Source organism: Paramormyrops kingsleyae, chromosome 19 (assembly GCF_048594095.1).
Source record: "Paramormyrops kingsleyae isolate MSU_618 chromosome 19, PKINGS_0.4, whole genome shotgun sequence".
NCBI lineage: Eukaryota > Metazoa > Chordata > Actinopteri > Osteoglossiformes > Mormyridae > Paramormyrops > Paramormyrops kingsleyae.
The window spans coordinates 5318126-5340989 of record NC_132815.1 but is presented as its reverse complement, the minus strand read 5'-3'; the positions used below and the strand labels follow the sequence as shown (position 1 = coordinate 5340989).

General features: G+C 42.3%; 1 protein-coding gene across 1 annotated transcript; it reads right to left on the bottom strand.

Annotated features, from left to right (window-relative positions):
- Nucleotides 1–781: 781 nt before the first annotated feature.
- On the bottom strand, nucleotides 782–10226 carry tmem200a (transmembrane protein 200A). Its single transcript, XM_023797096.2, has 2 exons — nucleotides 9533–10226; nucleotides 782–3011 (listed from the first exon to the last, which is right to left on the bottom strand). The coding sequence occupies exon 2, from the start codon at nucleotides 2989–2991 to the stop codon at nucleotides 1507–1509; it is 1485 nt and encodes a 494-aa protein (XP_023652864.2). The 5' UTR covers nucleotides 2992–3011; nucleotides 9533–10226; the 3' UTR covers nucleotides 782–1506.
- Between the last annotated feature and the right edge of the window lie 12638 nt (nucleotides 10227–22864).

Sequence of the window (22864 nt, the reverse complement as noted above, 5' to 3'; positions counted from 1 at the left end):
AAAGGCCTGTCATTTTGCTGGCTTGATTGCTGGCCTGATAGCTCATCCACAGCCTCGATCGCTTTCGGCGGCAGTCGCAACCGTTGCAGCAGGATAGGTAAATAAGACCAGGTATTTTTCATCAATGCTGACATGTGGGAGGAGGACTCTTAATTTAAACATGTTTATTGACGAAAGCTTCATCTTTCTGTGCAATTTCATCCCACAACCTTCAAAATAAGAGTCTGCTTCTTTTATATTGGCATATTGCAAATTTCAGATACAACAAGAGTGATGCCTACCTGTATGAAGGTATTTATTTATTTTATATTTGTTTAATTTCACTTCCTTTCTGGCAAATGGATGGATGTCAGGAAGGTGACAAGTGATTGAAATGCCTCCGGTGTTCAGGGACATCTTTCCATATCCATCCCAGTGGAAATGAGTCTCGAAAACCTGCCAAAATGCAGAGTGCGATACTCCCAAAGCACAGGAAGGTTAGAACTTTCCTGCCAAGGGGAGAATGGTTTTCCCGCTATGGCGACATCATGTAATTACAAAAGGAAAACCAGCATCATATTTTTGTCCAGTGCCACTTATTGACAGTAAGAAATGGTTCATATCGCATTGGTCAAATTCTTTGTTCTATGCATATTTGATCACAGTCTTAAGGGGGTTTCCCAGTTTAGCACATGGAATTAGGGCTCTTTTTGTCTGTTATTCTTGCCAGCTACCTACCAACTCTCCCATGCTGCTTATGAACCGCAGCTAATAACAGGTCAAGTAAAAATCTAAAATTGGGTACAATTTAAACGCCTTTATGATGGGCAACAGACATGATCATACATTAAATAGTTTTCTCATCTCCACACATCAGAGAAAGACTCCCTCTTTGCCATAAACTGCATAAATTATCAGTTTTTTTAATATTCTAGAGGATGTACACAATAGAGACATTAGCAGAAAAGTTGCATTTTATTACGAGAAATGTAAATTATACATTAATACTTTTCCTCTCCACTGTTTTTTTTTTTCCTTTTCAAAAATAGCTGTGTTAGGAACAATAAATTATTGAAAGCTCCATAGTAAAATATCTAGCCAGCTCTGGTACAATATACTGACCATTTTAAACAATACTGTGTCTGATCACTGCACAGATAGAAACGTAACAATTAAAACAAAACACAAGGCAATTCGATTGTTTTCCCCTTTTGCCGTTTTCATGTCCATCCTCCATAATACGTTAATAATCAAATGTTCAGGCATCATTTTTCGTTTCTTTGCTAAGTGCACGCACAATGCACTGCTAACCTGATTCGCCTCACTCCAAGGTCTATTTCACACACTCATAACCTGAGAAGTCTACCTAAAGAACTCACGATCAGTTAAAACGTTTCTGCGGCTTCAAATTCCTAGAAGTATAGAGTGTTGTGAAGAGAGTGATTTATACAGCCGACACTGATTCACGACATTCTTCATGAGAACACCACTGTAAGACTTATTAACCATTCATCTGGAGAGATGCTTTTAGAACCTAGTTTCTGAGGCGCCCCTCTTCAAAGTGTTGCTCATGAACTCGTCATGCTCAAAACTGAGGTTGTTGTGGGACCTGGAAATCATGAGCAGTTTCTCTTTTTTGGTATAGTCCTGCTTGTTGGAGACCTGGGGCACCAGCAGTCTGTCAATGGGATCCTCCTTGTTCTCCAGCTTCATGTACCCCTTGCTGTTGCTGCGATCCAGTCGTGGCCAGCTGGGGTGCTTCCTCTGCTCAGGCTGAACCGTGAGGGTCTTAGGCCCCCTCTCCAGGTCTAGGGACTTGGAGTGGGCGGAGAGCATGTGGAGGGAGTTGTTGGACCCGAAATCCTTCCGTGCGGCCCCTGGAGACAGGTACCGGCCGCTGGTGGACCCCGGCGACAGAGAAGTCTGTGAAGATGCGGAGGAGGGTGACTCGATGGAGCAGCTCCTGAGGAGCACCATGCTAGGGGGTATGAACGCTTTGGCTATGTCTAGGCAGGGAACCACTAGAGACTCCATCGAAGGAGGTCTGGACCGGACCCTTCGGAGCTCGGAGTCCTCAGAAATGTTGTCGATGTCGGGCTCGTCGATGACGCAGTTGTTGAGCTTTATCACGGGGAGAGTGAATGCGCTGATGGAGGATGACACGATGGATTTCGTCTGGCATTTCTTCAGGGTGCTGCTCCTGTCGTCTCGGTAACGGCCGCCCTCTGGCTGCAGCCCAAAGATGGAGCCCGAGCGCTCCTGGTATCTGGGCTGCAGGAAGCTCGAGGCTCCCTTGGCCTCGTTCAGCAGACTCTCCTCCTCCTCGGCGGAGCTGGTCCTCCGCGACATCCGCACGTCGTTCCCCATCCCCGAGAAAGTTAGCAGGGTGTTGGCAGCCAGCTTGGAGGCGCACTGGTTCTCATACGTCCTCACCTCACGCTCCCCATAGGGGGCGACGTAAGCCCCGTTCATGCACTTATGCTCCTTCATCCTCAGGCTGTGGATGTCAATCACAGTGGAGTACATGTCCCTCATGTGGATGACTTTGGTCTCCCTGTCCCTGTTCTCATGGAGAATAGCATTGGCACAAATGAAGATGAAGATGCCAATGCCCATGGTGAAGGGACCCAGCATCTTCATCTTCTCTGAGTGCAGGTGCTGCTCAAAGAACTGAGACACGGTGCCTTCATGACCTTGGGTCACCTGGGTGTCATTGGCAGACAGCTTCGAACCCGGCACCAGCAGGTGCTCCTTGTGTGGCCAGTAGCCCAGCACGGCCATGGCTATGCCAACCATCAGTATCAGCACGCCGAGGATGAGGAAAAACCCAGACGGAGAGTACAGCCGGATCTTTCCGCGGACTACAACCACGTCAGTCCGGGGCTTGCGCCTCGTTCGCTTCTTCTCTTGTGTGGGGTCCGGCGTGGACATAGCCAGGTGCTGCTGGGACCGCGCTGAGTCCTGCCGCTTCAGGGCTGCGAGGCCTGTGATGACACCACCGGTAGCAATCATCACCACTGCTTTTGGTTACCCTAAGGAAAAGACAATGGAGATGGAATATATCAGTGTCTACCCTACAGAAAAGACAATGGAAACAAAATGTAACAATGTCCATCCTATAGAAAAGGCAATGGAGACAAAACGAATCAGTGTCTACCCCACAGAAATGGCAGGGGAGGGGGAATGGAACAATGTCTAATCTACAGAAAAGACAATGGAGACAGAATGTATCAGTGTCTACCCTATAGAAAAGACAATGGAAACAGAATGTAACAATGTCTCTCCTATAGAAAAGACAATGGAGACGGAACTTATCAGTGTCTACCCCACAGAAATGGCAGGGGAAGGGGAACATAACAATGGTTATCCTACATAAAAAGACAATGGAGATGGAACATATCAGTGTCTACCCCACAGAAAAGGCAATTGAGATGGAATTTATAGTGCCTACCCCACAAAAAAAAGACAATGGAGACTGAATGTAACAATGTCTATTCTATAGAAAAGACAATGGAGACGGTACTTATTAGAATCTATCCCACAGAAAAAACAATGGAAAGGAAATGTATCAGTGTCTACTCTACAGAAAAGGCGATGGAGACAAAACATATCAGTCTCTACTCTACAGAAAAGACAATGGAGAGAGAATGTATCAGTGCCTAGCCTACAGAAAAAAAAACAAAGGAGAGGCAGAATAACGACGAATATCCTGCAGAGAAACGCTTCTGATTGCTGGTGCAGGCCAGCTGTTAAGGAGACTCACTGGAATGCGACTGAAGTAACCTCAAGACCTTTTGACTGAGTGAAAACAAAGCACTCAGGGTTTTTTTTTTCCAAGCTGAAATAAGATTCAAATGCCTCAAATACCAAAAATCATCATCATGTACATAGAACCATTTCTTTGACAAGCATCACAACTTCAGGGCAATAGCTGATTTGTGAATTTTAATGTATTAATAGGATAGCATATAAATAGGGAATAGAAAATGCATGGCAAGTCAATCCATATTTGGAAGCAGACAAACCCCAATTTGGCAACCCTCACAGGAAGTCATATTTGCAAGCATTCCCTTAACTTCTTCCTCTCCAGCTCTCATAACCTCTAGTTCCAAACTTCGGGGAATAATCTCACGTTGTGTTTATTACTGCAGAAAGGCACTGGACCCGATGGCCATGATAGATCCTGGAATACCGCCTCCGAAACGCATGTCGCATGCCACAGGAACCAAACCTCTGCTCTGCAGACTCCAGATACCCATGCAGACTCCATAGCTAATCCATTTCTGATAGCACCAGACACTGCCTGCAATTGTTAGAAAAGTACAACTGTGAAAAGTAATGTTCCCAAGTTTATCCTCTCCAGCGAAACCTGACAACATAATAATGATGCTGGAATAGGCTGCATAATCAGTCCAGTCCTCTCAATATTCTCCGACTGCCAGGTCACTGCAAATAAATGCAGACAGATGTAAACAAAGTTAAGCCGTTCTGAAGGCGTAATTGTGAAAGCGAATGGAAAGTTGTTGCTAAGATGAGGATGTTTGTGTTCTTGGCTCATCTGCCATTGCAGATCTGGAGTGAAACATCAACAATCGGCATAATCCTGAAGTGAGACCTGTTCCGTTTGTCTAGGGACATTACTTCTGTCCCCTAGCAATCCGCTGTCCATCCTTCCATGCCCAATTACATCACATCAGAAACATAAACCCAGAATCACAAACACTAAATAAATAAGCCTGCTCTATTCTGACAAATCCTCTATAGTGATATTCCAAATCTCAGGAATATGTAGCGTCTAGCCAATGTTATAGGGTTTGGTCGTACAGTATCATATGCTGGTAACATCTAGTCATACTGTGGAAGAACCTCCACAGAGAAGAAGCTGCGCTTGTAGTTCTTATCCCTTGATTTTCCAGGGACTAAGTGCAGGTGTTGAACCCCTTCAGATGTTGACCTTTATCTAAAGTTCATTAAATGCCAGTCAGGAACAGGATAAGCAGTGAAAGGCAAGTAATGAGAGAACTGATAGGGGTGTTTTCCATTAATATTTATACATTTTTTTGTTGCTGTCATTGTACTATATGCTCACTGAGCACTTTCTTAGGAATACCTGCACACCTGCTTATTTGTGCAAGTATCTAATCTGCGAATTGTGTGGCGGCAGCACAGTGCACAACATCATGCATGTACTGGTCTGGAGCTTCAGGTAATGTTCACATGAAACACCTGAATGGGGAAGAAAGGCGAAGTAAGTGACTCTGAAGGTGACATGGTTGGTGTTTGCTGGATGGGCTGGTATGAGTATTTGAGAGACTGATGGTCTACTGGGATTTTTTTGTTCATTTACTCAGAATGGTGCAAAAAACAAATATCACCCAGTGGGCAGATCATCCGTGGATGGAAACGCCATGTTGACAGCAGAGGTCAGAGGAAAATGGTCAAACTATTTTGAGTTTGCAGAAAAGTTATGGTAACTCAGATAACCACGCTGTACACTTGTGGTGAGCAAAAAAGCCTCCGAGTGCACAATATGTGGAAGCTACAACAGCAGAAGATCTTGTGAGAGTCCGATCCTGTCACCCCAGAACAGCAAGCTGAGAATGCAGTGCATGCAGGATCGCCACATTTGGACATCTGAAGACCGGAAAAACGTAGCCTGGTCTGACAAATCTTGATTTCAGCTGAGACACACAACTTCCACAAAATTTGGCATCTACAGCATGATTCCTTTATTGCCATGGCCTTCAAAGGCTTAATGGACATTTTTAATGACACTTGTAAATGTTCTAATTTTGTTTAATCATTCTGTTATGTGTTTTGTTTTATTTTTATTTTCATTTTTTTATTTCTCCATTTTCGTTTTGTTTTTCTGGCACTTGCCAAGCTGTCATTGTAAATAAGAAACTGTGGGTAATGATTTGCCTGGTAAAATGCAGGTTAATGAATGAATCCATGGACGAACCTGCCTTGTGTCAACAGTCCAGGCTGCTGGTGGTGTGACGGTGTGAGAAATGTTTTCCTGGCACACTTTGGGCCCATTAACCCTAATGCATCATTACTTGAATGCCACTTGCTGGTAACCATGGCCATCCATTCACAGCCACCATTCACTCGTCTACTAATGGCTAATTCCAGGATGATAATCTACCTTTCACAAAGCAAAGATCATCTCAGACTGGTCTCCTGATCTTCAGTGGTCTTCCCAGTCACCGGATCTGAATCCAGTAGAGCACCTTGGGGAGAATGGACCAAAACCTGAAAATACTTTCAATGTCTTGTGGAATTCATGCAAGCTGAGGTTGTTTTGAGAGCAAAGGGAGGCCCTACCCAATATTAGTACTGGGCTCCTAATAAAGTGCTCAGTGAGTGTCTATCATAGTGGATTATTTAACTGTGGCTTGACAAAGGAATGATGCACATGGTGGTTTCAGGGGTACATTGTGATTGGTGAAATATTCAGTATTATAATGAGTCTCCGCCCCTTCTCTGTGATTTGCATATCGTTAACAGTCACTGCCTCCCTGCGTGGCTGTCATGTCAGTATACTGACAGAATGGGATTGCAAAGCGGCACCGTGGATGTTCCGGTGAATCTGGACACAATAAACATGTTAATAATAGTTTCCTTGGGGGATGCTTGTGATTAGCAACTGTGTTGACTAATTAAAATGCGGCTGGATCTCTTCCCCTTTCCCAGAATCTGCACGCTCCTGTTGGGTTGACGAGCCAAAAAGAGTACATACTGATCTGAACTTCTGCAGAATGGTTCGTGGGCACATGAATCACAAACTTTGCTTTAATTACTACTTTTGGTTTTTCTTTGATTGCGAAAAGACGTCGAATCCACCCGGACTCATAACCAATGGCAGTTTTTTTTGCCCTGTTGCCTCCAAAACTCTTAGAGGCAAGCAAACATGAAGAGACATCATACCATGTTTGTGCAAGCAGGAATGGTATTTAAGGCAGGCAGAGAAACAGCAGCTTAGTAATAAACAAGGACCTTCCGTAACTGCATCTGTTGTGACATAATGGAGCTGACTTTTGACCAAATGGTATTCTTCATAGCTGGCAAAACAACACTTAGGTGTACTCCAGTCAGAGTATTAGTAAGAATATTCAAAGTAGATAATTAATTCCTAATTAGTATGATACAGTGTGTCATCAGTCCTCTTGACAGATATTTCATAGAAGAAAATATTGGTATGTTAACATGATTTAAAACCTTCTAAGGTAATTTATCAGACATTCTAATGTCAAATTGATGTTCGGTAGTGAGTGGTATATACTTATAGTAGCGAGGATATGCATGTTTCATTACTTGCAACTTGCAGAGACTTTATAAATGCTTCAGAAAAGGAGAAAATATTTTAATCACGTGGAACCATTTAATCTGTGACACCCCATCAAACATGTGAACCAACAAACTATTATTGACAGGGATGACGCTCTGGAAATGATAATTTCCATTGCATAAAATAACGATCAGTACTATATACAAAAAAAATGTTACTCTGATAGACAGATCTTCGTCAGAAGAGGGAAAAAATTACTTACCAAAACAAGACTTGCCTAGGCATATGTTATGCCTAAAAGATAAATACTACTTAACAATGCCAGCATTAGGGCATTAAGCAAATTAACCTTTTAACTTAGCTAAGAACAAGTTAAATATTGGACCCAAAAAAACCCTCGAAATTTGTTCAATTAACTGTTAGATAAAACTGCACACAAATTATTTATAATACCAATTTAATATGACCAAATAATGGGTGAATCATGGGCACAGAGACTGTTCATAAGCACAAAAAATACTAATATAAGGAAAGTTTATTTAGCATTTCATTGTTGTTTGTAGTCTGAGGAAAAATTGGCATTAAAAAAAAGTATAAAGAATTAATAAATGGCAAAAATATTCCCGATATACTCCCTCTATGATCTACACAGTTCATTGACAATCTGCTGCCCTCACGTAAACTTCATTTTTACGATTAAAAAAAAAATGTTTCACAGGAAAAAGAATTCTGCTCGCGCAAAACAATGCACAGAACCTAATGCGACTACATTAAGTGTTATGTTTGGCGCTTGAATTACTTATTTGACAAGCACAGTGGTAATGTAGACAGAATGCGATCTCCAGAATACTTTATCCATAGGGCACTGGGGCAGCTTTAAAAAATCATTTTCGTATGCGCCAGCTATACCGCACAAAACTAATTAAAAATCCTTAACCGTGCGTGTACCCCAGATGAAAACTCGATGGCTAAATGGTACTCACAGATTGCTCAAAGATCTCCTCCATAGAACTACAGCATGTACCGTTTTCACCAAATAAATTGCTGAACCAGATTGGTTATTGGTTATCTGAAACCACATAATAGTAATTTTAAGGAAAAAAATATTTTTTATTTATAACAGAAGGGTTTTCATTATACTGCCGGATCTAGAACAATATCAAGTATTCGTCTGAAATGATTGAGGGGGCACTAGAGCGCCCCTCCCGCCCCCCCCCGCGCCCAGCAGAATGGGAATTGTTTGTGTGCAAACTATGCTTATTCTAGTTTTAATATTAATCAGTACGTTATTAAATATTAGGTTGTGACCAAAACATCAATAACTGACAATGTTAATTAATGCGAGTCAGTAGCATATCTATTGTGAGACAAACTGTATTGTCCGACTATTGTCCACATTCAGTAGCACGTATTTAGTTATAGAGGAACATCGCGACTTATTAGCAGCGTATTCTCATCACTTTTGCCATTAAACATAACTGGAAAGTGATTATTTTCTTTCTGTCTTTGAATGTATCGCTGTTTTCTATGATTACAGCGAATCGGGCTTAAAAGGCAGCCCCCCCGGGTAACAGGCTACGCGTGTGCGCTTTGTGCGATCGGCGGCCGACCGACACACAGCGTCTCCCACTTACACTCTAATACGGTGGCAATTAGGACTTTTCTTCTAACTAATCCTATGCATGCTGTCCAAAACGTGATCAAAATCTTAAAATGGCCACAAAAATAAGTAATCCGATCCGCGATTCCTTAAAAGGCGTTTATTTCATCTGGGAAACGATGCAAGGAGGAAGACACAATAAAGAGATAATGATTAACAAGGCTGAATTCGCTGTATTTAGTAAACGAACGCTTCAGATAGCCTAACGAGCGCTAAATAATTTAAAGTACTCAGAATTAACAGCAATACAAACTATTTTCCAGACACAAAGCCTTAGTGTTACAGCAGCTGTTAGTGATTGGATTTTCCTGATAGAGAATCGTGCACATAGACTAAGCAAAAATAAAATATTTGGAACAACGTTTGCGAAATCTGCCTTTTGTACAGTATCCAAAAATGCATCTCAAAGTAAATTAAACAAATGCGTTTTTCTTTTACTTGGTTTCCGCACATGTTCGGCTGGATAACGTTTCAACGCCACTGTGAGTGCTTTAGTGATACTTCATCTATAACTATTGAAGGATATAGGTTTTATTGAGCATATAGGCCTATTGTACAAAGATGTAAATAAGTTAAACACGCCAACTGTAATATCAACTCACCTGTGTGGAATAGTGATTTTTTAATGTCCCATCGTTACTTGTGCATCACGCAGGCGATCGCTTGATCCGTACCATATCTCGGCTCCATGGCTTTTTGTATTCCCGGTGTATTTTTCTTAGGAAAGTGTATGGTCTCAAATCTAAACTGGCATGACTCGATGGAAAAACAACTTCCATTGCGTTGCCTCCCGCTCGCTGTTTATCCCCATTTCAGAGACATGACTGCATGTTATCCAGCACAATGTGAATAAGCCATGGAGTCGTCGAGATCACAGCTCTGTTATTTCAGTTATTTTAAGCGCCCCAAGTTCCTTCCATCTCTACCCCAATGGTCTTTTAAGGAGGTGGAGTTACAAAGTTTGCCAAGTCATGAATTGCCGGGAAAAAAATCAGATCTCAACTCTGGTTAACTGTATTTATCCATGTATATAGCGCGCATTGACATTTAATATAAAGCAGTCTAATTATTAAGAAACAAAAAATCTGGATAAGGTTGGACTTAAAATCAGCTTGAATCTTCTGTTAAAGTTCTGTTTAAAATGATTTCATATTCAGAAATGTTGGTTTCATATGGGGAATAAAACGTACAGGTCACTTCTAAACTGGCGTGAAGCTAACTAGCCTTGCCTTCAGATGCACATCACTGCTCTGCCCCCGTGAGACTGCAGCGCGTCTTTCCACGCTTCCAGCTCCAAGCGACGCAGCTAGCGACGACTGCCGAGCTTTTGTAGAGCCACGTGACGCTCCGCCAACTCACGGCCAAGTGACGGGAGGCAGGCAATGCGCGTTACGCGCCTGGGGTGGGGGGTGGGGGGTGGTCCCAGTACGTAGTAGTTTCTTAATCGTCAAACTGCGTAAAACCGCGTGTCTTTATTAAAAAATCAAACCACGTTTCGTGTGGGCTGTTACCGGCGTCCCTGTGCTATAGACCGGCGATTTAAACTCAGAAGTAACTGAGCAGGTTTGGTTTAACGTTTTGAGATAGGAACGCTTCTCCCTTGTGCCGTTAAAGTTAAATGTATAGGACAGGATTTCTTGTTAAAATGACAATTGTCATATGCCAACTTATACGATTACGGTGTATAAGGTACACCAATAATATAAAACATAGATAGGTCTATTGTGGAAGGTCGATGACAAGCCTTTAGATTTCTGGTAAGACCATGTAAGTGTTAAAATGCCAAAGATCGCAATCTAAAACAGATACCCAAATGTGGGTCGCGAGGAGAGTTGTAAATGTAAAGATTATAAAACCATCGATCTCCTATGCTGATCCACGATCAGATTTCCCAGCCCCAATCCTAGAGTTAACCTATAGGCTATAAAGGGGTCTTGGGTCTACAAATGCTTAGCGCAAAACTAGAAAACTCTCAACCAGACCAAGAAACCAAACTACAGATTTTTAATTGGCACATCCAATCAGATTTGCGCGATAGACATTGATTGGCGTAAACTGCAGAGCGCAATGCGCGCTTGATCGTAGCGTTAATTTAAACCTATATTCGATACAGGGTCGCGACTCAGCTGGCATGGTAAAAATTGGGTCGCTTGGTGCAAAAATGTTTGAGAACCACTGATCTAAAACATTGCAGATGTTTTCCTGTTTGTCATTTCCTGTGTTTAAACGATGCATAGTTTACCTAACAGATTTTTCTTTTGTATTTTCACATATGGCACAGGGACATATATATTTTTTAATTTACATTCCTTGAGCATGTTTCCATCTCCCAGATGAGTAGATTAGTAGGGGTCCTCCGTTTTGAATCACGTCATTTCACCTTTGTTGGCCAGTGGTGACATCACATGAAATATACAAGTATATTGCATGTGGCTTCTCACAAGTTTACAAGTGTGAGTTGATATGTCGGGTAGGGGGCTTACATTGGATTGAACCAAGATGGCGGAGTGTGCAGAAGCAGCAGCTACTCCGGCTCCTCCTGTCTGTCTATTCACTTTGTGTATATATGTAGCACTGTGGTCCCAGGGAACATTACTTCCTGCCACTGTATGCGGTGTGACTGTATATGTTTAATGTGACGATGAAGCCACCTTGACTCTTAATTCTAAACAGAGGCGGACACCGTCAAGGTCGAACTTCCGTGTTTCGCTCTATTAACTCCAGCTAAATGTTGATCCAGGTTAAGTAAACACATCACAGGCACAGCTATTGTGTGATGCTCAAATAATGCATCCCTGGTGTCAACCATGTTGGTAAACGTGTATTTGATTGTATTCGCAGCTGGACGGATGGGAATTGAGTGGTGATGGACTGTAGCTTCACATGACTATAACCCCACATGCTAATCGGGAATCTAAAGATGGCTTTAACTGCGTATCGTTTGTGTTTTTGCCTCCGTAAACATTTTATTTTAATTCTTGGCAAGTCTGCTCATGAGAAATGCAAGCTAACCGTGGATCCTGAAATGAAGGGCCACGTGCAGGAATAATCACAGGGCTATGATTCAGTTCTCCTTCATGAATGGAAGCATTGTGTGATGATGGTTGAGGGGAGAACCGATTGGGCTTTTATTACAGACACTGTATATGTTCAGAATCCTGCCATTCAGCAGAGCAGTTATTTTAACCTCCTGAGACCCCACCCATTAATTTATGTCCATTGTGTGGACATTTTTTTTTTTGCATCTATCTTTTCACTGATGTAAGGAAACGTATTTATTCCTGTTGTGCACTAAAGAGGGCATGCTGTGAAATTAAAAATAAAAATAAATCTGAAAAAATCTAAATTGTAAGATGTCTTATTTCCTCCAAAGACAAATAACCTACAATTGAAGGATACTTTTTTCCTTGGGTCTTGAGTTCTTTGTGAATATCTTCATACTCTTCCAAGGTCTTTCGCATTCCCAGTGTCTTGTACAGTATGGGTGGAATTTATAAAGCATATTATGCATGCAAATCTGCTTCTTCACTCAGTTATACATTGAAAACTGGATATTTAAGTTACCCCACCTATCCTTTGAATGTTACAGTACCACCTGCACCTCCACATGCACTCTGGGCTATTCTTATAACTCAAACCCTGATACATCACTCCCTTTATAGTGTAGCAAACCAAGGATATTTGCATAGTTTAATGTTTAGTACAGCACTTTCTGATCCCTTTGATCTTAAGACACACACAAGGAGTCGACGACATAATGGAGATACCACAATACCAAATGAACTTCAGAACTGAAATAATGAAACTGCGATTACAAAAAGGGTGAGTCATTTTAAGATGAATGCCAGGCAGCAGTGTGTCAGCTTTTAAAAAGGCCTGACAGTCTGCACTTTGATATGGGAGCTTTCAAAACAACAGGAGGCATTAAATTGCATGCTTGTTGTTCACGAAAACTGCAAAATTATTTAATGTGTTGAGGGGAATAATCTCAAAACTCATGACATCATGTTCCAAACATGCACAAACCCCACTAGGACAGAGAAACTGATTGCTAGTCAAAAGTCTCCATCATGGATAGACACTTAACATGCTAAACACTACACATAATTGCACAGAAGATTAGCACAAAACTGAACCATCACCGCTGAGACACACTCTCAGAAAAAATCTGTAGACGATGTAGGTAGCTGTAATTTATGGCAGGACTGCTTGTATCCCAGTTACCGATGTGGAAAGATATATGACCTAGTGAATAACTGGACAACTGAGCAATGGGAAAAGGGTAATATGGTCTGATGAGTCATCGTTCACCTTTCTGTCTACATTTACGTTCAGAGAAATCTGAAAGAATCGTGGAGGATCTGAAATAGTATGTGCAGTCATCTAGTGGAAGTTATTAGGTTCGATGATTTCTCTGCCAAGGAATAAGAAACCATTTTCCTGGACCATCTGCACCCTGTGGTATGAATATTGTTCCCTAATAATGTTCCCATTTTCCTGGATTGTTGAAGACCAGGATGAACTCAAATGTCTTCCATAGCCTCACCAATCACAGCCTCCAAACATCATTAAACCTGGGGAAGTTCTGGAGTATGCATTTACTAAACACTATACTATGACATGTAAACAATATACTTCATATTTACACACTGCATACTGCCCAAGGTAAAGTGTGAAAGGGAATGCTGTCAGGAGTGGGGGCTGAACCGATGCCTCCGGGAAAGATCATGCCCTGAACACACCTTAGACCAGTGTTTCCCAACCCAGTCCTCGGGGAACCCCGGACAGTCCATGTTTTTGCTTCCTCTCAGCTCCCAGAGCACCTGTACCAGGTATTTGGTGTTCCTGATTGGCTGGGAGCTGGGAGGGAGCAAAAAAGTGGACTGTCTGGGGTTCCCCGAGGACTGGGTTGGGGAACACTGCCTTAGACTATTCTAACATTGTTAGCTAATGTACACAACTACATACAGCATAGCGATAGCATGACAGCATTCCAAGACAGAAGCTGCTTCCACGACAATTTATGGCCAGTATTTGTTTGAAGTGACATCATTTTGATTCTGTATGATGTAAAATGACTGGATTCTGAGCTGAACCCCAGAATCATGAACATCCCCATTGAAGTGTAAATTAGGTAGAGAATAGCTTCATTTTAGCTATGCGTTTGAGGTTTTTTTTTTTTTTTTAAATCTGCATTTCAAGTAGTGCATGTAGTGTTTCCAGGCCGTATATTTATAAGTGTTATTTATATTTATCATAATATTTGTCATAATATTTTGGATAGTGATAAAAAATGAAGTATTTAATGTTTTCACGACTGACAGCGATGGGTAAATTTGGCAGTCAGCCTTTCTGGGGATGTATGTAATCCAAAATGTCATTAACATTTTTGAGAACTGATGTGCGTGTAATATCTTAAACTACCGAATATTGGTCTTATCACAGACATGACCTTTTATGTAGAGGAATAATAAGGTGTTTATTACAGTTCGCCTTATCTGCCAGTGCTGAAAATTATATACGTGGAGAATTATGCTCGCATTATACTGTACTGTAATGAAATCTGTAATACATCTCAACTCAAAAGAGAGAGAATGAATTAAAATGGTCTGTACAATTTGTGTTTACTACAAAAAAACATTTGCAAATTAGGCTGTCTCTGGTGGGTTTCATAGCTGAGGTACTAAGCTTGCTGTAGATGGTTTTCAGCATGTTATAGTTCAAGAGCTAAGCTTGATGTAGTTTGTTTCAATTATGTTGTGACTGAGGAGTTAAGTTTGTTTGGGGCATTTGTAGCTGAGAAGCCAAAGTTGTGGTTTGTCTGGGGTATTTGTAGTTGGGTATTTAAGCTTGTTGTATTTGTTTGGGGCACTTGTAGCTGAGTTGCCAGGCTTGTTGTAGTTTGGGGCATTTGTAGCTGAGAAGCCAAACTTGTGGTTTGTCTGGGGTATTTGTAGTTGGGTAGTTAAGCTTGTTGTGGTTTGTTTGGGGCACTTGTAGCTGAGTTGCCAGGCTTGTTGTGCTTGTTTGGGGCATTTGTAGCTGAGTAGCCAAGTTTGTTCGGGTTTATTAACTAGGTTTGTTGCAGATTGTTTTGAACATATGTTGAAACAAGCATCACACTGTTGTGTTCCTGAGCCAGTCTGTTAGATCCAGTGACATTCCTACATCTATATGCATTCATTTGGCCTCCTCAGTCCTTCACAGCAAATCATAATCTTTTATATCAAAAAGCCAGTCAATTGCATCCACTCTTTATTATATGTCAATTTAACGTAATGGAAAGTAATATAATTAACTCAACTTAATTATTGTAATTGGTTTTTCATTAGTGACATTACTGTCATTTGCAGTATAGATGGATGTGCACTCAGTTGACTCTTACGCACAGTTCCTGAAGGGCCATTACCTTGCAGAGTTTCTGCCTGCTGATCGCATAATTTCAGCCTATATTAATTTCTGTTTTCAAATATTTAAACCATTTTAACCATGAATGGAACAACAGCAGAGCTCCTCACCCATTCTGTGAAACTATTGTGTACTATTACTGCACTTAAACCATAAAACTTCAGTCTATCATAAAAATAATAACAGCAACAATAGCAATAATAATACTACTACTAATAATGTTGCCTTTATCATCAGTTAAAAATGAATCACTTGATACGCCGAGAACATATAACATTCCAGTATGGATTCCTTTTCTTTTGCATTTTTTTTTGACACAGTTTATCTTCTTTACTCTGCAGTATTCAATATACTGTCACCCCAAAGTTCTCAGACCAGAGTGAAAGAGTGTGTGTGTGTGTGTGTGGGGGGGGGGGGGGGGTGTATAGAATCTGTTGTATAGAATATTTTTTTTTTGGCGATGAGTATAGGGGATGCCTGGTGGCACCTGTCATGGTGTGTGTTCGTGGGGGGGGGGCCCACAGAAAATGCAGCTTTTAGGGATTCCTTCAGTTCGGCGTGCCTGGAATACCGATCCACCCCCCCCAGCAAAGGAACCGGGGCGGCGTTTTTGGAAAAAATGTGGTCACATTCGCAGCTATGTAGGTGTCATCAGTAACGCCAAAGATAGAACATTCTACATTCCTCGTCGTTTAGACAACAGCAAACCAGCATAAGAGTTTGCTGCCTTTAGGATTGATAAGGGAATATCTTTAATACTCACTATCAAGCATAGAAATCACGACTCGCTGGAGTCAGCTATGACCCCGTAATGCAGAAAGCCTCTTCTAAGTGTACACCAGCCGTGTACATGATACCCACGAGAGACTTGTGAGTAAACACGCACTATCAAAGTATATTTAAAAATAGAGTTGATGTAACCATGGCAACTTACAGGACTTTGCAGTTGTTCATTTGATATTCTTACAATCATAATCATTTAAAAAGGACGGTCACGTGTATGGTTACTGTGTGCATGTTCTGTGATGTCAAACTTACACAGGAGTTTTGTGGTTATTACAATTATCCCAAACTCCTTACGATACACATTTTAAGGATATACACCATTTATTATCATGCCCGTTCATTTGCAGTCACAGAACTTGTGTACTAATAATAGCCAGAGTGAATGCAATAGGGATATATATACAATATGTGTTTACATTCCCTTTGCGGACAGAAAATTTACATGCATTTGCCTGTGTTGACCGTATGATTTATGAAAATCAATTCTACCAGATTGGACCAACTCCTGATTAATTTGAAAGCAAATACTGAAACTGGCTTCCAGCAAAGTATTGCTGTACATTTTGCTTAGTACTGGAATGACATTAAGCAATGGGGTCTGTCACCTTATTACTTCAGCTGCTGATTTAACGGAACTTAATTTAAAACGAAGCGCCCTCTTCACCCAAGAAGAAAACAGAAGAGGCTTCTGTAGTTCTAAGGCCAAGCATCTCTTCTTTTTCCCGCCTTCAGATTCCTTTCATTTATTTTCTCATATTTTGCTCTTGAATTAATGCCTGATGAGATGCTCGTCTCCCGATTCTTTGCGCATTCTTTGAAGGTGTCATTAGTCTTCCGAGCCTGCGGGAGTCAGTATACCCTGTACAGCCCACGCTTCTCAGAGCTTGTGGACACTCATACCATAAGAAATTAATGCATTTTGAGTAAATGTTTGTAAATGCCAAGGGGTACACCGTTTATTTCACTCAAAGAAATAGAGACTTCAGATTTTCTGTAGGAGTTTTGATTTTCTTAATCTGAGCCAAAATTCGAGGTGTTTGTGGTCCTTTTTTTTAGAAATGTCACAACATGGCTTAATGAAGCAGGGTGTCAGGTGGCCATGTGACGATACAGCGAAGCTGTGCTTGATTGCACGCGTGGTTTCCATGGCAAACACATGCTTCCCAGGTAATTTTCGAGCCAACGCGGTCGCCGACCTGCAGAATTTTTCCTCATTGCTAATCCTTCTGAAAAGTGGCCGCTGTAGAAGTCCTTAGTCATACAGCTTCAGACAATATTCTTTTCAATTGCTGTGAGTGACACGAGCGTCGGATTAAGTTCTTTATTAGCTTTAAACCATTCCCTGCAATCCGTCTGCAGTCAAACACTGCGAGGCTTGTAATAATCTAAACCCCTGACCGATAGAGCTAATGAAGCTCCCCTTTGCGGGCCACCCTGTTTATCTGCCTGGATGGCATTTCCCTGACAGAGCCGGATTTCTTAACAACAATGCCGGCCGCCATCCTACTGATGCCACATCTGATTGGCTTTTAAAGTCACTTGCCCTACATTAGAGATGACATTCAGCAAGGTGCGAGAGGCCTTTGCCTTCTGTACAATCCTGTGAGGGTTGTAATATCAATATCCTTTGTGTACAAATCTCTTGACGTCACAGATGCATGTATGTCCTGGCGAAACTATGGGCAGTGCAGTCAGTGCAGCTGCACTGGAGCCCACAGAAATGGGGGGGGGGGGGAAATGGAGGGTTGATTGACCCCTTCACAGAGAGAGTCAGGTATGAACTGGCTGGCAAAACCGCCTCAGTCAGTGTCCAATTTTTTATTTTTCTTACGACAAGGCTATAAAAGCTCACATAATATACCTTAAGGCTGTTTGACAAAGATACACGATACCTCTAACATTTAGTTCTTAAGGATCACAGGCTATGTCTGGGTGAATGGACAGGGGTCCCGAAATGAGGATATAGCTTATATTCTTTAGTGAATAGAGCTGTTAGGTAAACAGCTAATCACCTAGTTATATAGTGCTGTAGCAGAGTTGCCGCATATCTGCTCCTTGTTGCTTCCCTTAAACTAGTTGCATGGTCACTGTTTTGATACCTCGTGCTAATTCACAGGATGTTACAGTTCGTGTTCCTCATACACAGTGCATGTATCTGTTGAATGTCTGGCTGGAAATGAAAGTTGAAATCATTGTGCAATAAAAATCACTTACCGGAGTTCTGGTTATTTTCCTGTTGTATGTGTTTTGTTCATTTTACAATAAAGAGTTATGCTGATGAATAGTTCCACACACTTACGCATACGTTTACCCCTTTGTGTGCCCGTGAGCATTCAGTTTAAGGTTCGTCTTGTTACCACCTAGGTGTAGTTTTATGTTAACTCACTCAGTGTATACTGCTCATTACCTAAGGCATGCAGACACAAATGATGTCTCCATGGCGACAGTGATGCTCGTTGCTGTGGCAGTCTGGCAGGAGAATACCTTCTGAGACAGGAGGAGTCCGAAACCAGGGTATAAGAGGACAATGGGCACAGCTTCTGGGTGAAAAGAGCACTTATTAACGAACGTTTATTTGTACATCAGAGACAGTCAGCAGGCATTGCCATTATTGTAATTCCTATTTATTGTGTACCTATGGGGTGAAGGCAGGTAAATACCCACATGGCAACTGATTCTGGGCCAGATTCGCCTGTTTCTCCTTAAATCTGGTCTGGGTGCCAGTGACATTCAGGCAGGAGAGTCAGCACCAGTATCTGTCCAGAGTTCTGAATGATTACAGTTGGTCTGTATACACTCTGACGATCCGGCTCACATTCGCCTGACCATATACGTATGATCAGTCACTTACCAGATGTGCAGCTGAGGGGCGATTGCCCCACGTAGCAAGATGAGTCTGAACTGGATGCGGGCCAAAGGTTGTTCAGAAATCGCCACAGATCCATAACCTGGTTAAATGGTTAAATTCAGTGCTTATCTAAATGGGGGCAGTTACTGGCTTGATGGCCTAAGACTCTGTGCTTGCAGTAAGATAATTGCTGGTACAAGCCCCACCCCCAGCAGTGGGCACTGCACTTTAACTGATCCTGCACTGTGACACCCCCCCCAGCTATGGAAAGTGAAGAGAAGTATTCCAGTGTACTGGTACAAATAAAGCATGTTTGTTTGTTGAATGTGGCTCAGACTCATTTTTTTTTTCTCCCAGACTGACTGCTGACCATGACCAGGCCGTATGTGGGTGGTGAGTGGCTCAGTCTCTGTGCTCGTGAGAAGCGGGTTGCTGGTTTGAGCCCCGGCCCCGGTGGAATGGTTACGTGTCTGTGGGCCCATGAGCAAGGCCTTTAACCCCCAGCTTGTGGAGTGCTGACCCTGTACTCTGACCTCCAAGGTATGGCAGAGAGAGGAAGAGATGATCCTGTGTAGCTCTGCTAATGGACAAAAGAAGCCTTTATTAAAGTGTGTGTTCCAGCATCCTAACTAAGGATGCTGGAGAAGAACTTATGCTTTTTTTGCAGAGATACCCTAGAAAGCTTATCCTTACCTTCCCCATCTTGCACCCCCATGGATGAGACAACACACAGCACCACCAGAGCCTTGCTCAAGGGTCCACAAACATGTAACCATTCCACTGGGGCCGGGGCTCGAACCAGCAACCTGCTGCTCACGAGCACAGAGACTTACCCAGCTGAGCCACTCACCGCCCACATGTGTCCTGGTAGGATCCTGGAGTACAAATCGTCAGCAGTCAGTCTGGGAGAAAAAAAATGAGTTTGAGCCACATTCAACAAACAAACAAGCTTTATTTGCACAAGTACCAGTACATTGGAATACTTCTCTTCACCCACCTCACTTTCACTTTGCAGTGCCCACTGCTAGGAGCAGGGCTTGAACCAGCAACCTTCATATTGCAAGCACAAAGACTCAGGGTCTTAGCCCACTGAGCCACTCACCAACCAGAATCTGGCTTTTGACTATGGTGCAGATACAGGCCAGATTTGGTACCATTCAGCGTAAATCTGGCCCATACATGGCTCTTATCCGTTTCAAATGCAGAAACTGGATTTGGACCAGTATTGGTCCGTTGTGCAAAAGGACACTGGGCCAGATCTGATTTACAGATCTGCAGCAATTTCTGAACAACGTTTGGCCCAGATCTGGTTCCGTTTCGTCTTGCTATGTGGGTGACCACATGTCTGTGACGTGCAAAAACACCAAACGCGTTTGCAGTTTTCATAAAAGAACCCTAAGTCTACTTAACAGGTGAGCAGTGTCCCATTTGTGAGTCTCTTTCGCAAAAGCAAGAGCTTAAGCTTATAAAACATTTTATTGGAATTGACACTATATGGCCAAAAGTATGGGGACACCAGCTAGTCTCAGATCTCACTCCGAAACCAAGGGCCAGATTCGCCTGTTTCTCCTTAAATCTGGTCTGGGTGCCAGTGACATTCAGGCAGGAGAGTTGGCTGGTTCATGGCTGTTACAAGGCTGGGGGGCTTTTCTGCCATTCAGGTTGGGTATCGATGCTGGGTGATCAGGTCCCTTTCTGTGAGCTTGTGTCCTGCCATTCAGGTTGGGTATAGGTGCTGGGTGATCAGGTCCCTTTCTGTGAGCTTGTGTACTGCCATTCAGGTTGGGTATCGATGCTGGGTGATCAGGTCCCTTTCTGTGAGCTTGTGTCCTGCCATTCAGGTTGGGTATAGGTGCTGGGTGATCAGGTCCCTTTCTGTGAGCTTGTGTCCTGCCATTCAGGTTGGGTATAGGTGCTGGGTGATCAGGTCCCTTTCTGTGAGCTTGTGTACTGCCATTCAGGTTGGGTATCGATGCTGGGTGATCAGGTCCCTTTCTGTGAGTTTGTTTGGCTGACCTTTTCACAACTAAACCTGCTTCCAGACGTTTTCGCTGCTCACTCACTTAATTTTTGGTTGATCTGGGTAGCTATGGGAGGAAATTTAGCAAACTGACTTGTTTTTTTGTTTGCTTATGTCCCTTCAAGAGCTGCATACAGTGCTAAGTATCTGATAGAGAATTGGGTCCCACTTTACAATAAGGCTCCCATTTGCCACTTGTCAATGGTAGTAACTCATTAATAAAAAGAAATCTGTCTTATAACTTGTTTAAAATTGTCTATTAATAATTTACAGTGTTACAACCTAATTAATAACCAGATTATAAACCATTCATAAACTCTTTATATGGGTAGCCTTACTGTAAAGTGGCACCGAGAATTTAGAACTCAGAAGAATTTCCCAGAACTTTCTACAATGTTGTAGTGCTTACAAGAATTTTCAAGAACATTCTAGAACTTGCCATAGTAATATATATATATATACAGGTGCTCCTTACTTATGTCAGTTTAGTTCTACCTGCCTAAATGAACACATAGACTTAAAGACGATCCTGCAGTGCATAGATTTCTCCAAGAAACTCAGTAGGATGGAAAAGGAAGCTTGGGACAGCTTTGTCGCAGTGAGTAGGGGCTTCCTGGGCAATCGCAGTGCCGAAAATTAAGTGGAAATGGTCGAGGCTCTGGTTGAGTAACCATAGTGTAATTAAAGTATTTATAGAGTGTTTCTGTGGAATAGCACAAATTTTAAGCAGCAGTAATATTTCAATTAAAAATATTAATATTATCACTAAATATATTATCCTGGTCAGGGTCACTGGGTTTTTAAATGTTAAAAGATAAAATGGTGGGTATTTTGTTATTTTTTTCAACTAATGGTTTTGTTACAGGTTCATGGATGTTTGTTCACGTAAGTGTATTAAATGTGATGACGCTTTACTAATCCCCAGTGGGAAATCTTATTTTCACATACCCATCTTGCTTTCCATGACACACAAACACATATGTTGGTAGTGAAGGGCAGCCACCTGCAACAGCACCCATGGAGTGGGGGGGGGGGATTAAGAGCCTTGCTTAGGGACCCACAGATGGGGGCGATTCTGCCAAAGCTGGCCTCAAACCAGCAGTATTTCAATCACAGGCCATAGTAAACAGGCTTAGCCTGTTTAGCCAGTTAGCTAACTGGACGTTCTGTATTCTGTGAGCACCTTGTTTGCCTTCCCCATGAGCTGAAAATGCATCCAGTTGACCAAACATTAGCCAAATCTTTCTCATCAGCATCTGCGAAAGGCCTGACTACAGTGTTGGCGTATGTGTGCCACACATGTAGGGAAAGTTCTGGATCTTGGACTCATGCACTGGTCTCCTCAAAGGACTCCCTGTCTGTTTGTGGGTAGGGGGCAAAGGTACCTAAATGTTTGGTTCAAACTCTATCCCCAAGGGTCTCGGAGGTAACTGAAGGTCCCTTTATAAGCTGGACCATGGCGATCAATGCAATCAGGTGATTGCATCATGTGGGCAGGCCATGCTCAGCAGTGAGGTATCTATCTGCCGTTGACCTGGTCTGCTGCATCATGCAGTTTGTCCAGACAGACAATAACTCACAGACGAGGTACCACTGAATTACATCCCATTCACTGGGAACCACTCCTCTGGATCAGAGAGAATACTGAGGCTTTAGTGCTGAAGTCCACGGTGGACTTCTGAATGAAATGTGCTTCTGTTACTTCTGGTCATTGGTGGTGCCGCGTGGGAGGATTCTATCAAGGTTTAATTTTGTTACCGAGCTGTAGACAGACTTTATAAACACCTGTGCCCTAGAGATATTGCAATCAAAAAAAATTCTATTCTTAATTTGCTTTGATGTCATTCCTTTCAATTTTCAGGAACTGAGCTG

Bases quoted from the DNA above. Each gene is read 5' to 3' on its own strand.
- tmem200a (XM_023797096.2), bottom strand. From the start codon at position 2,991: ATGATTGCTACCGGTGGTGTCATCACAGGCCTCGCAGCCCTGAAGCGG.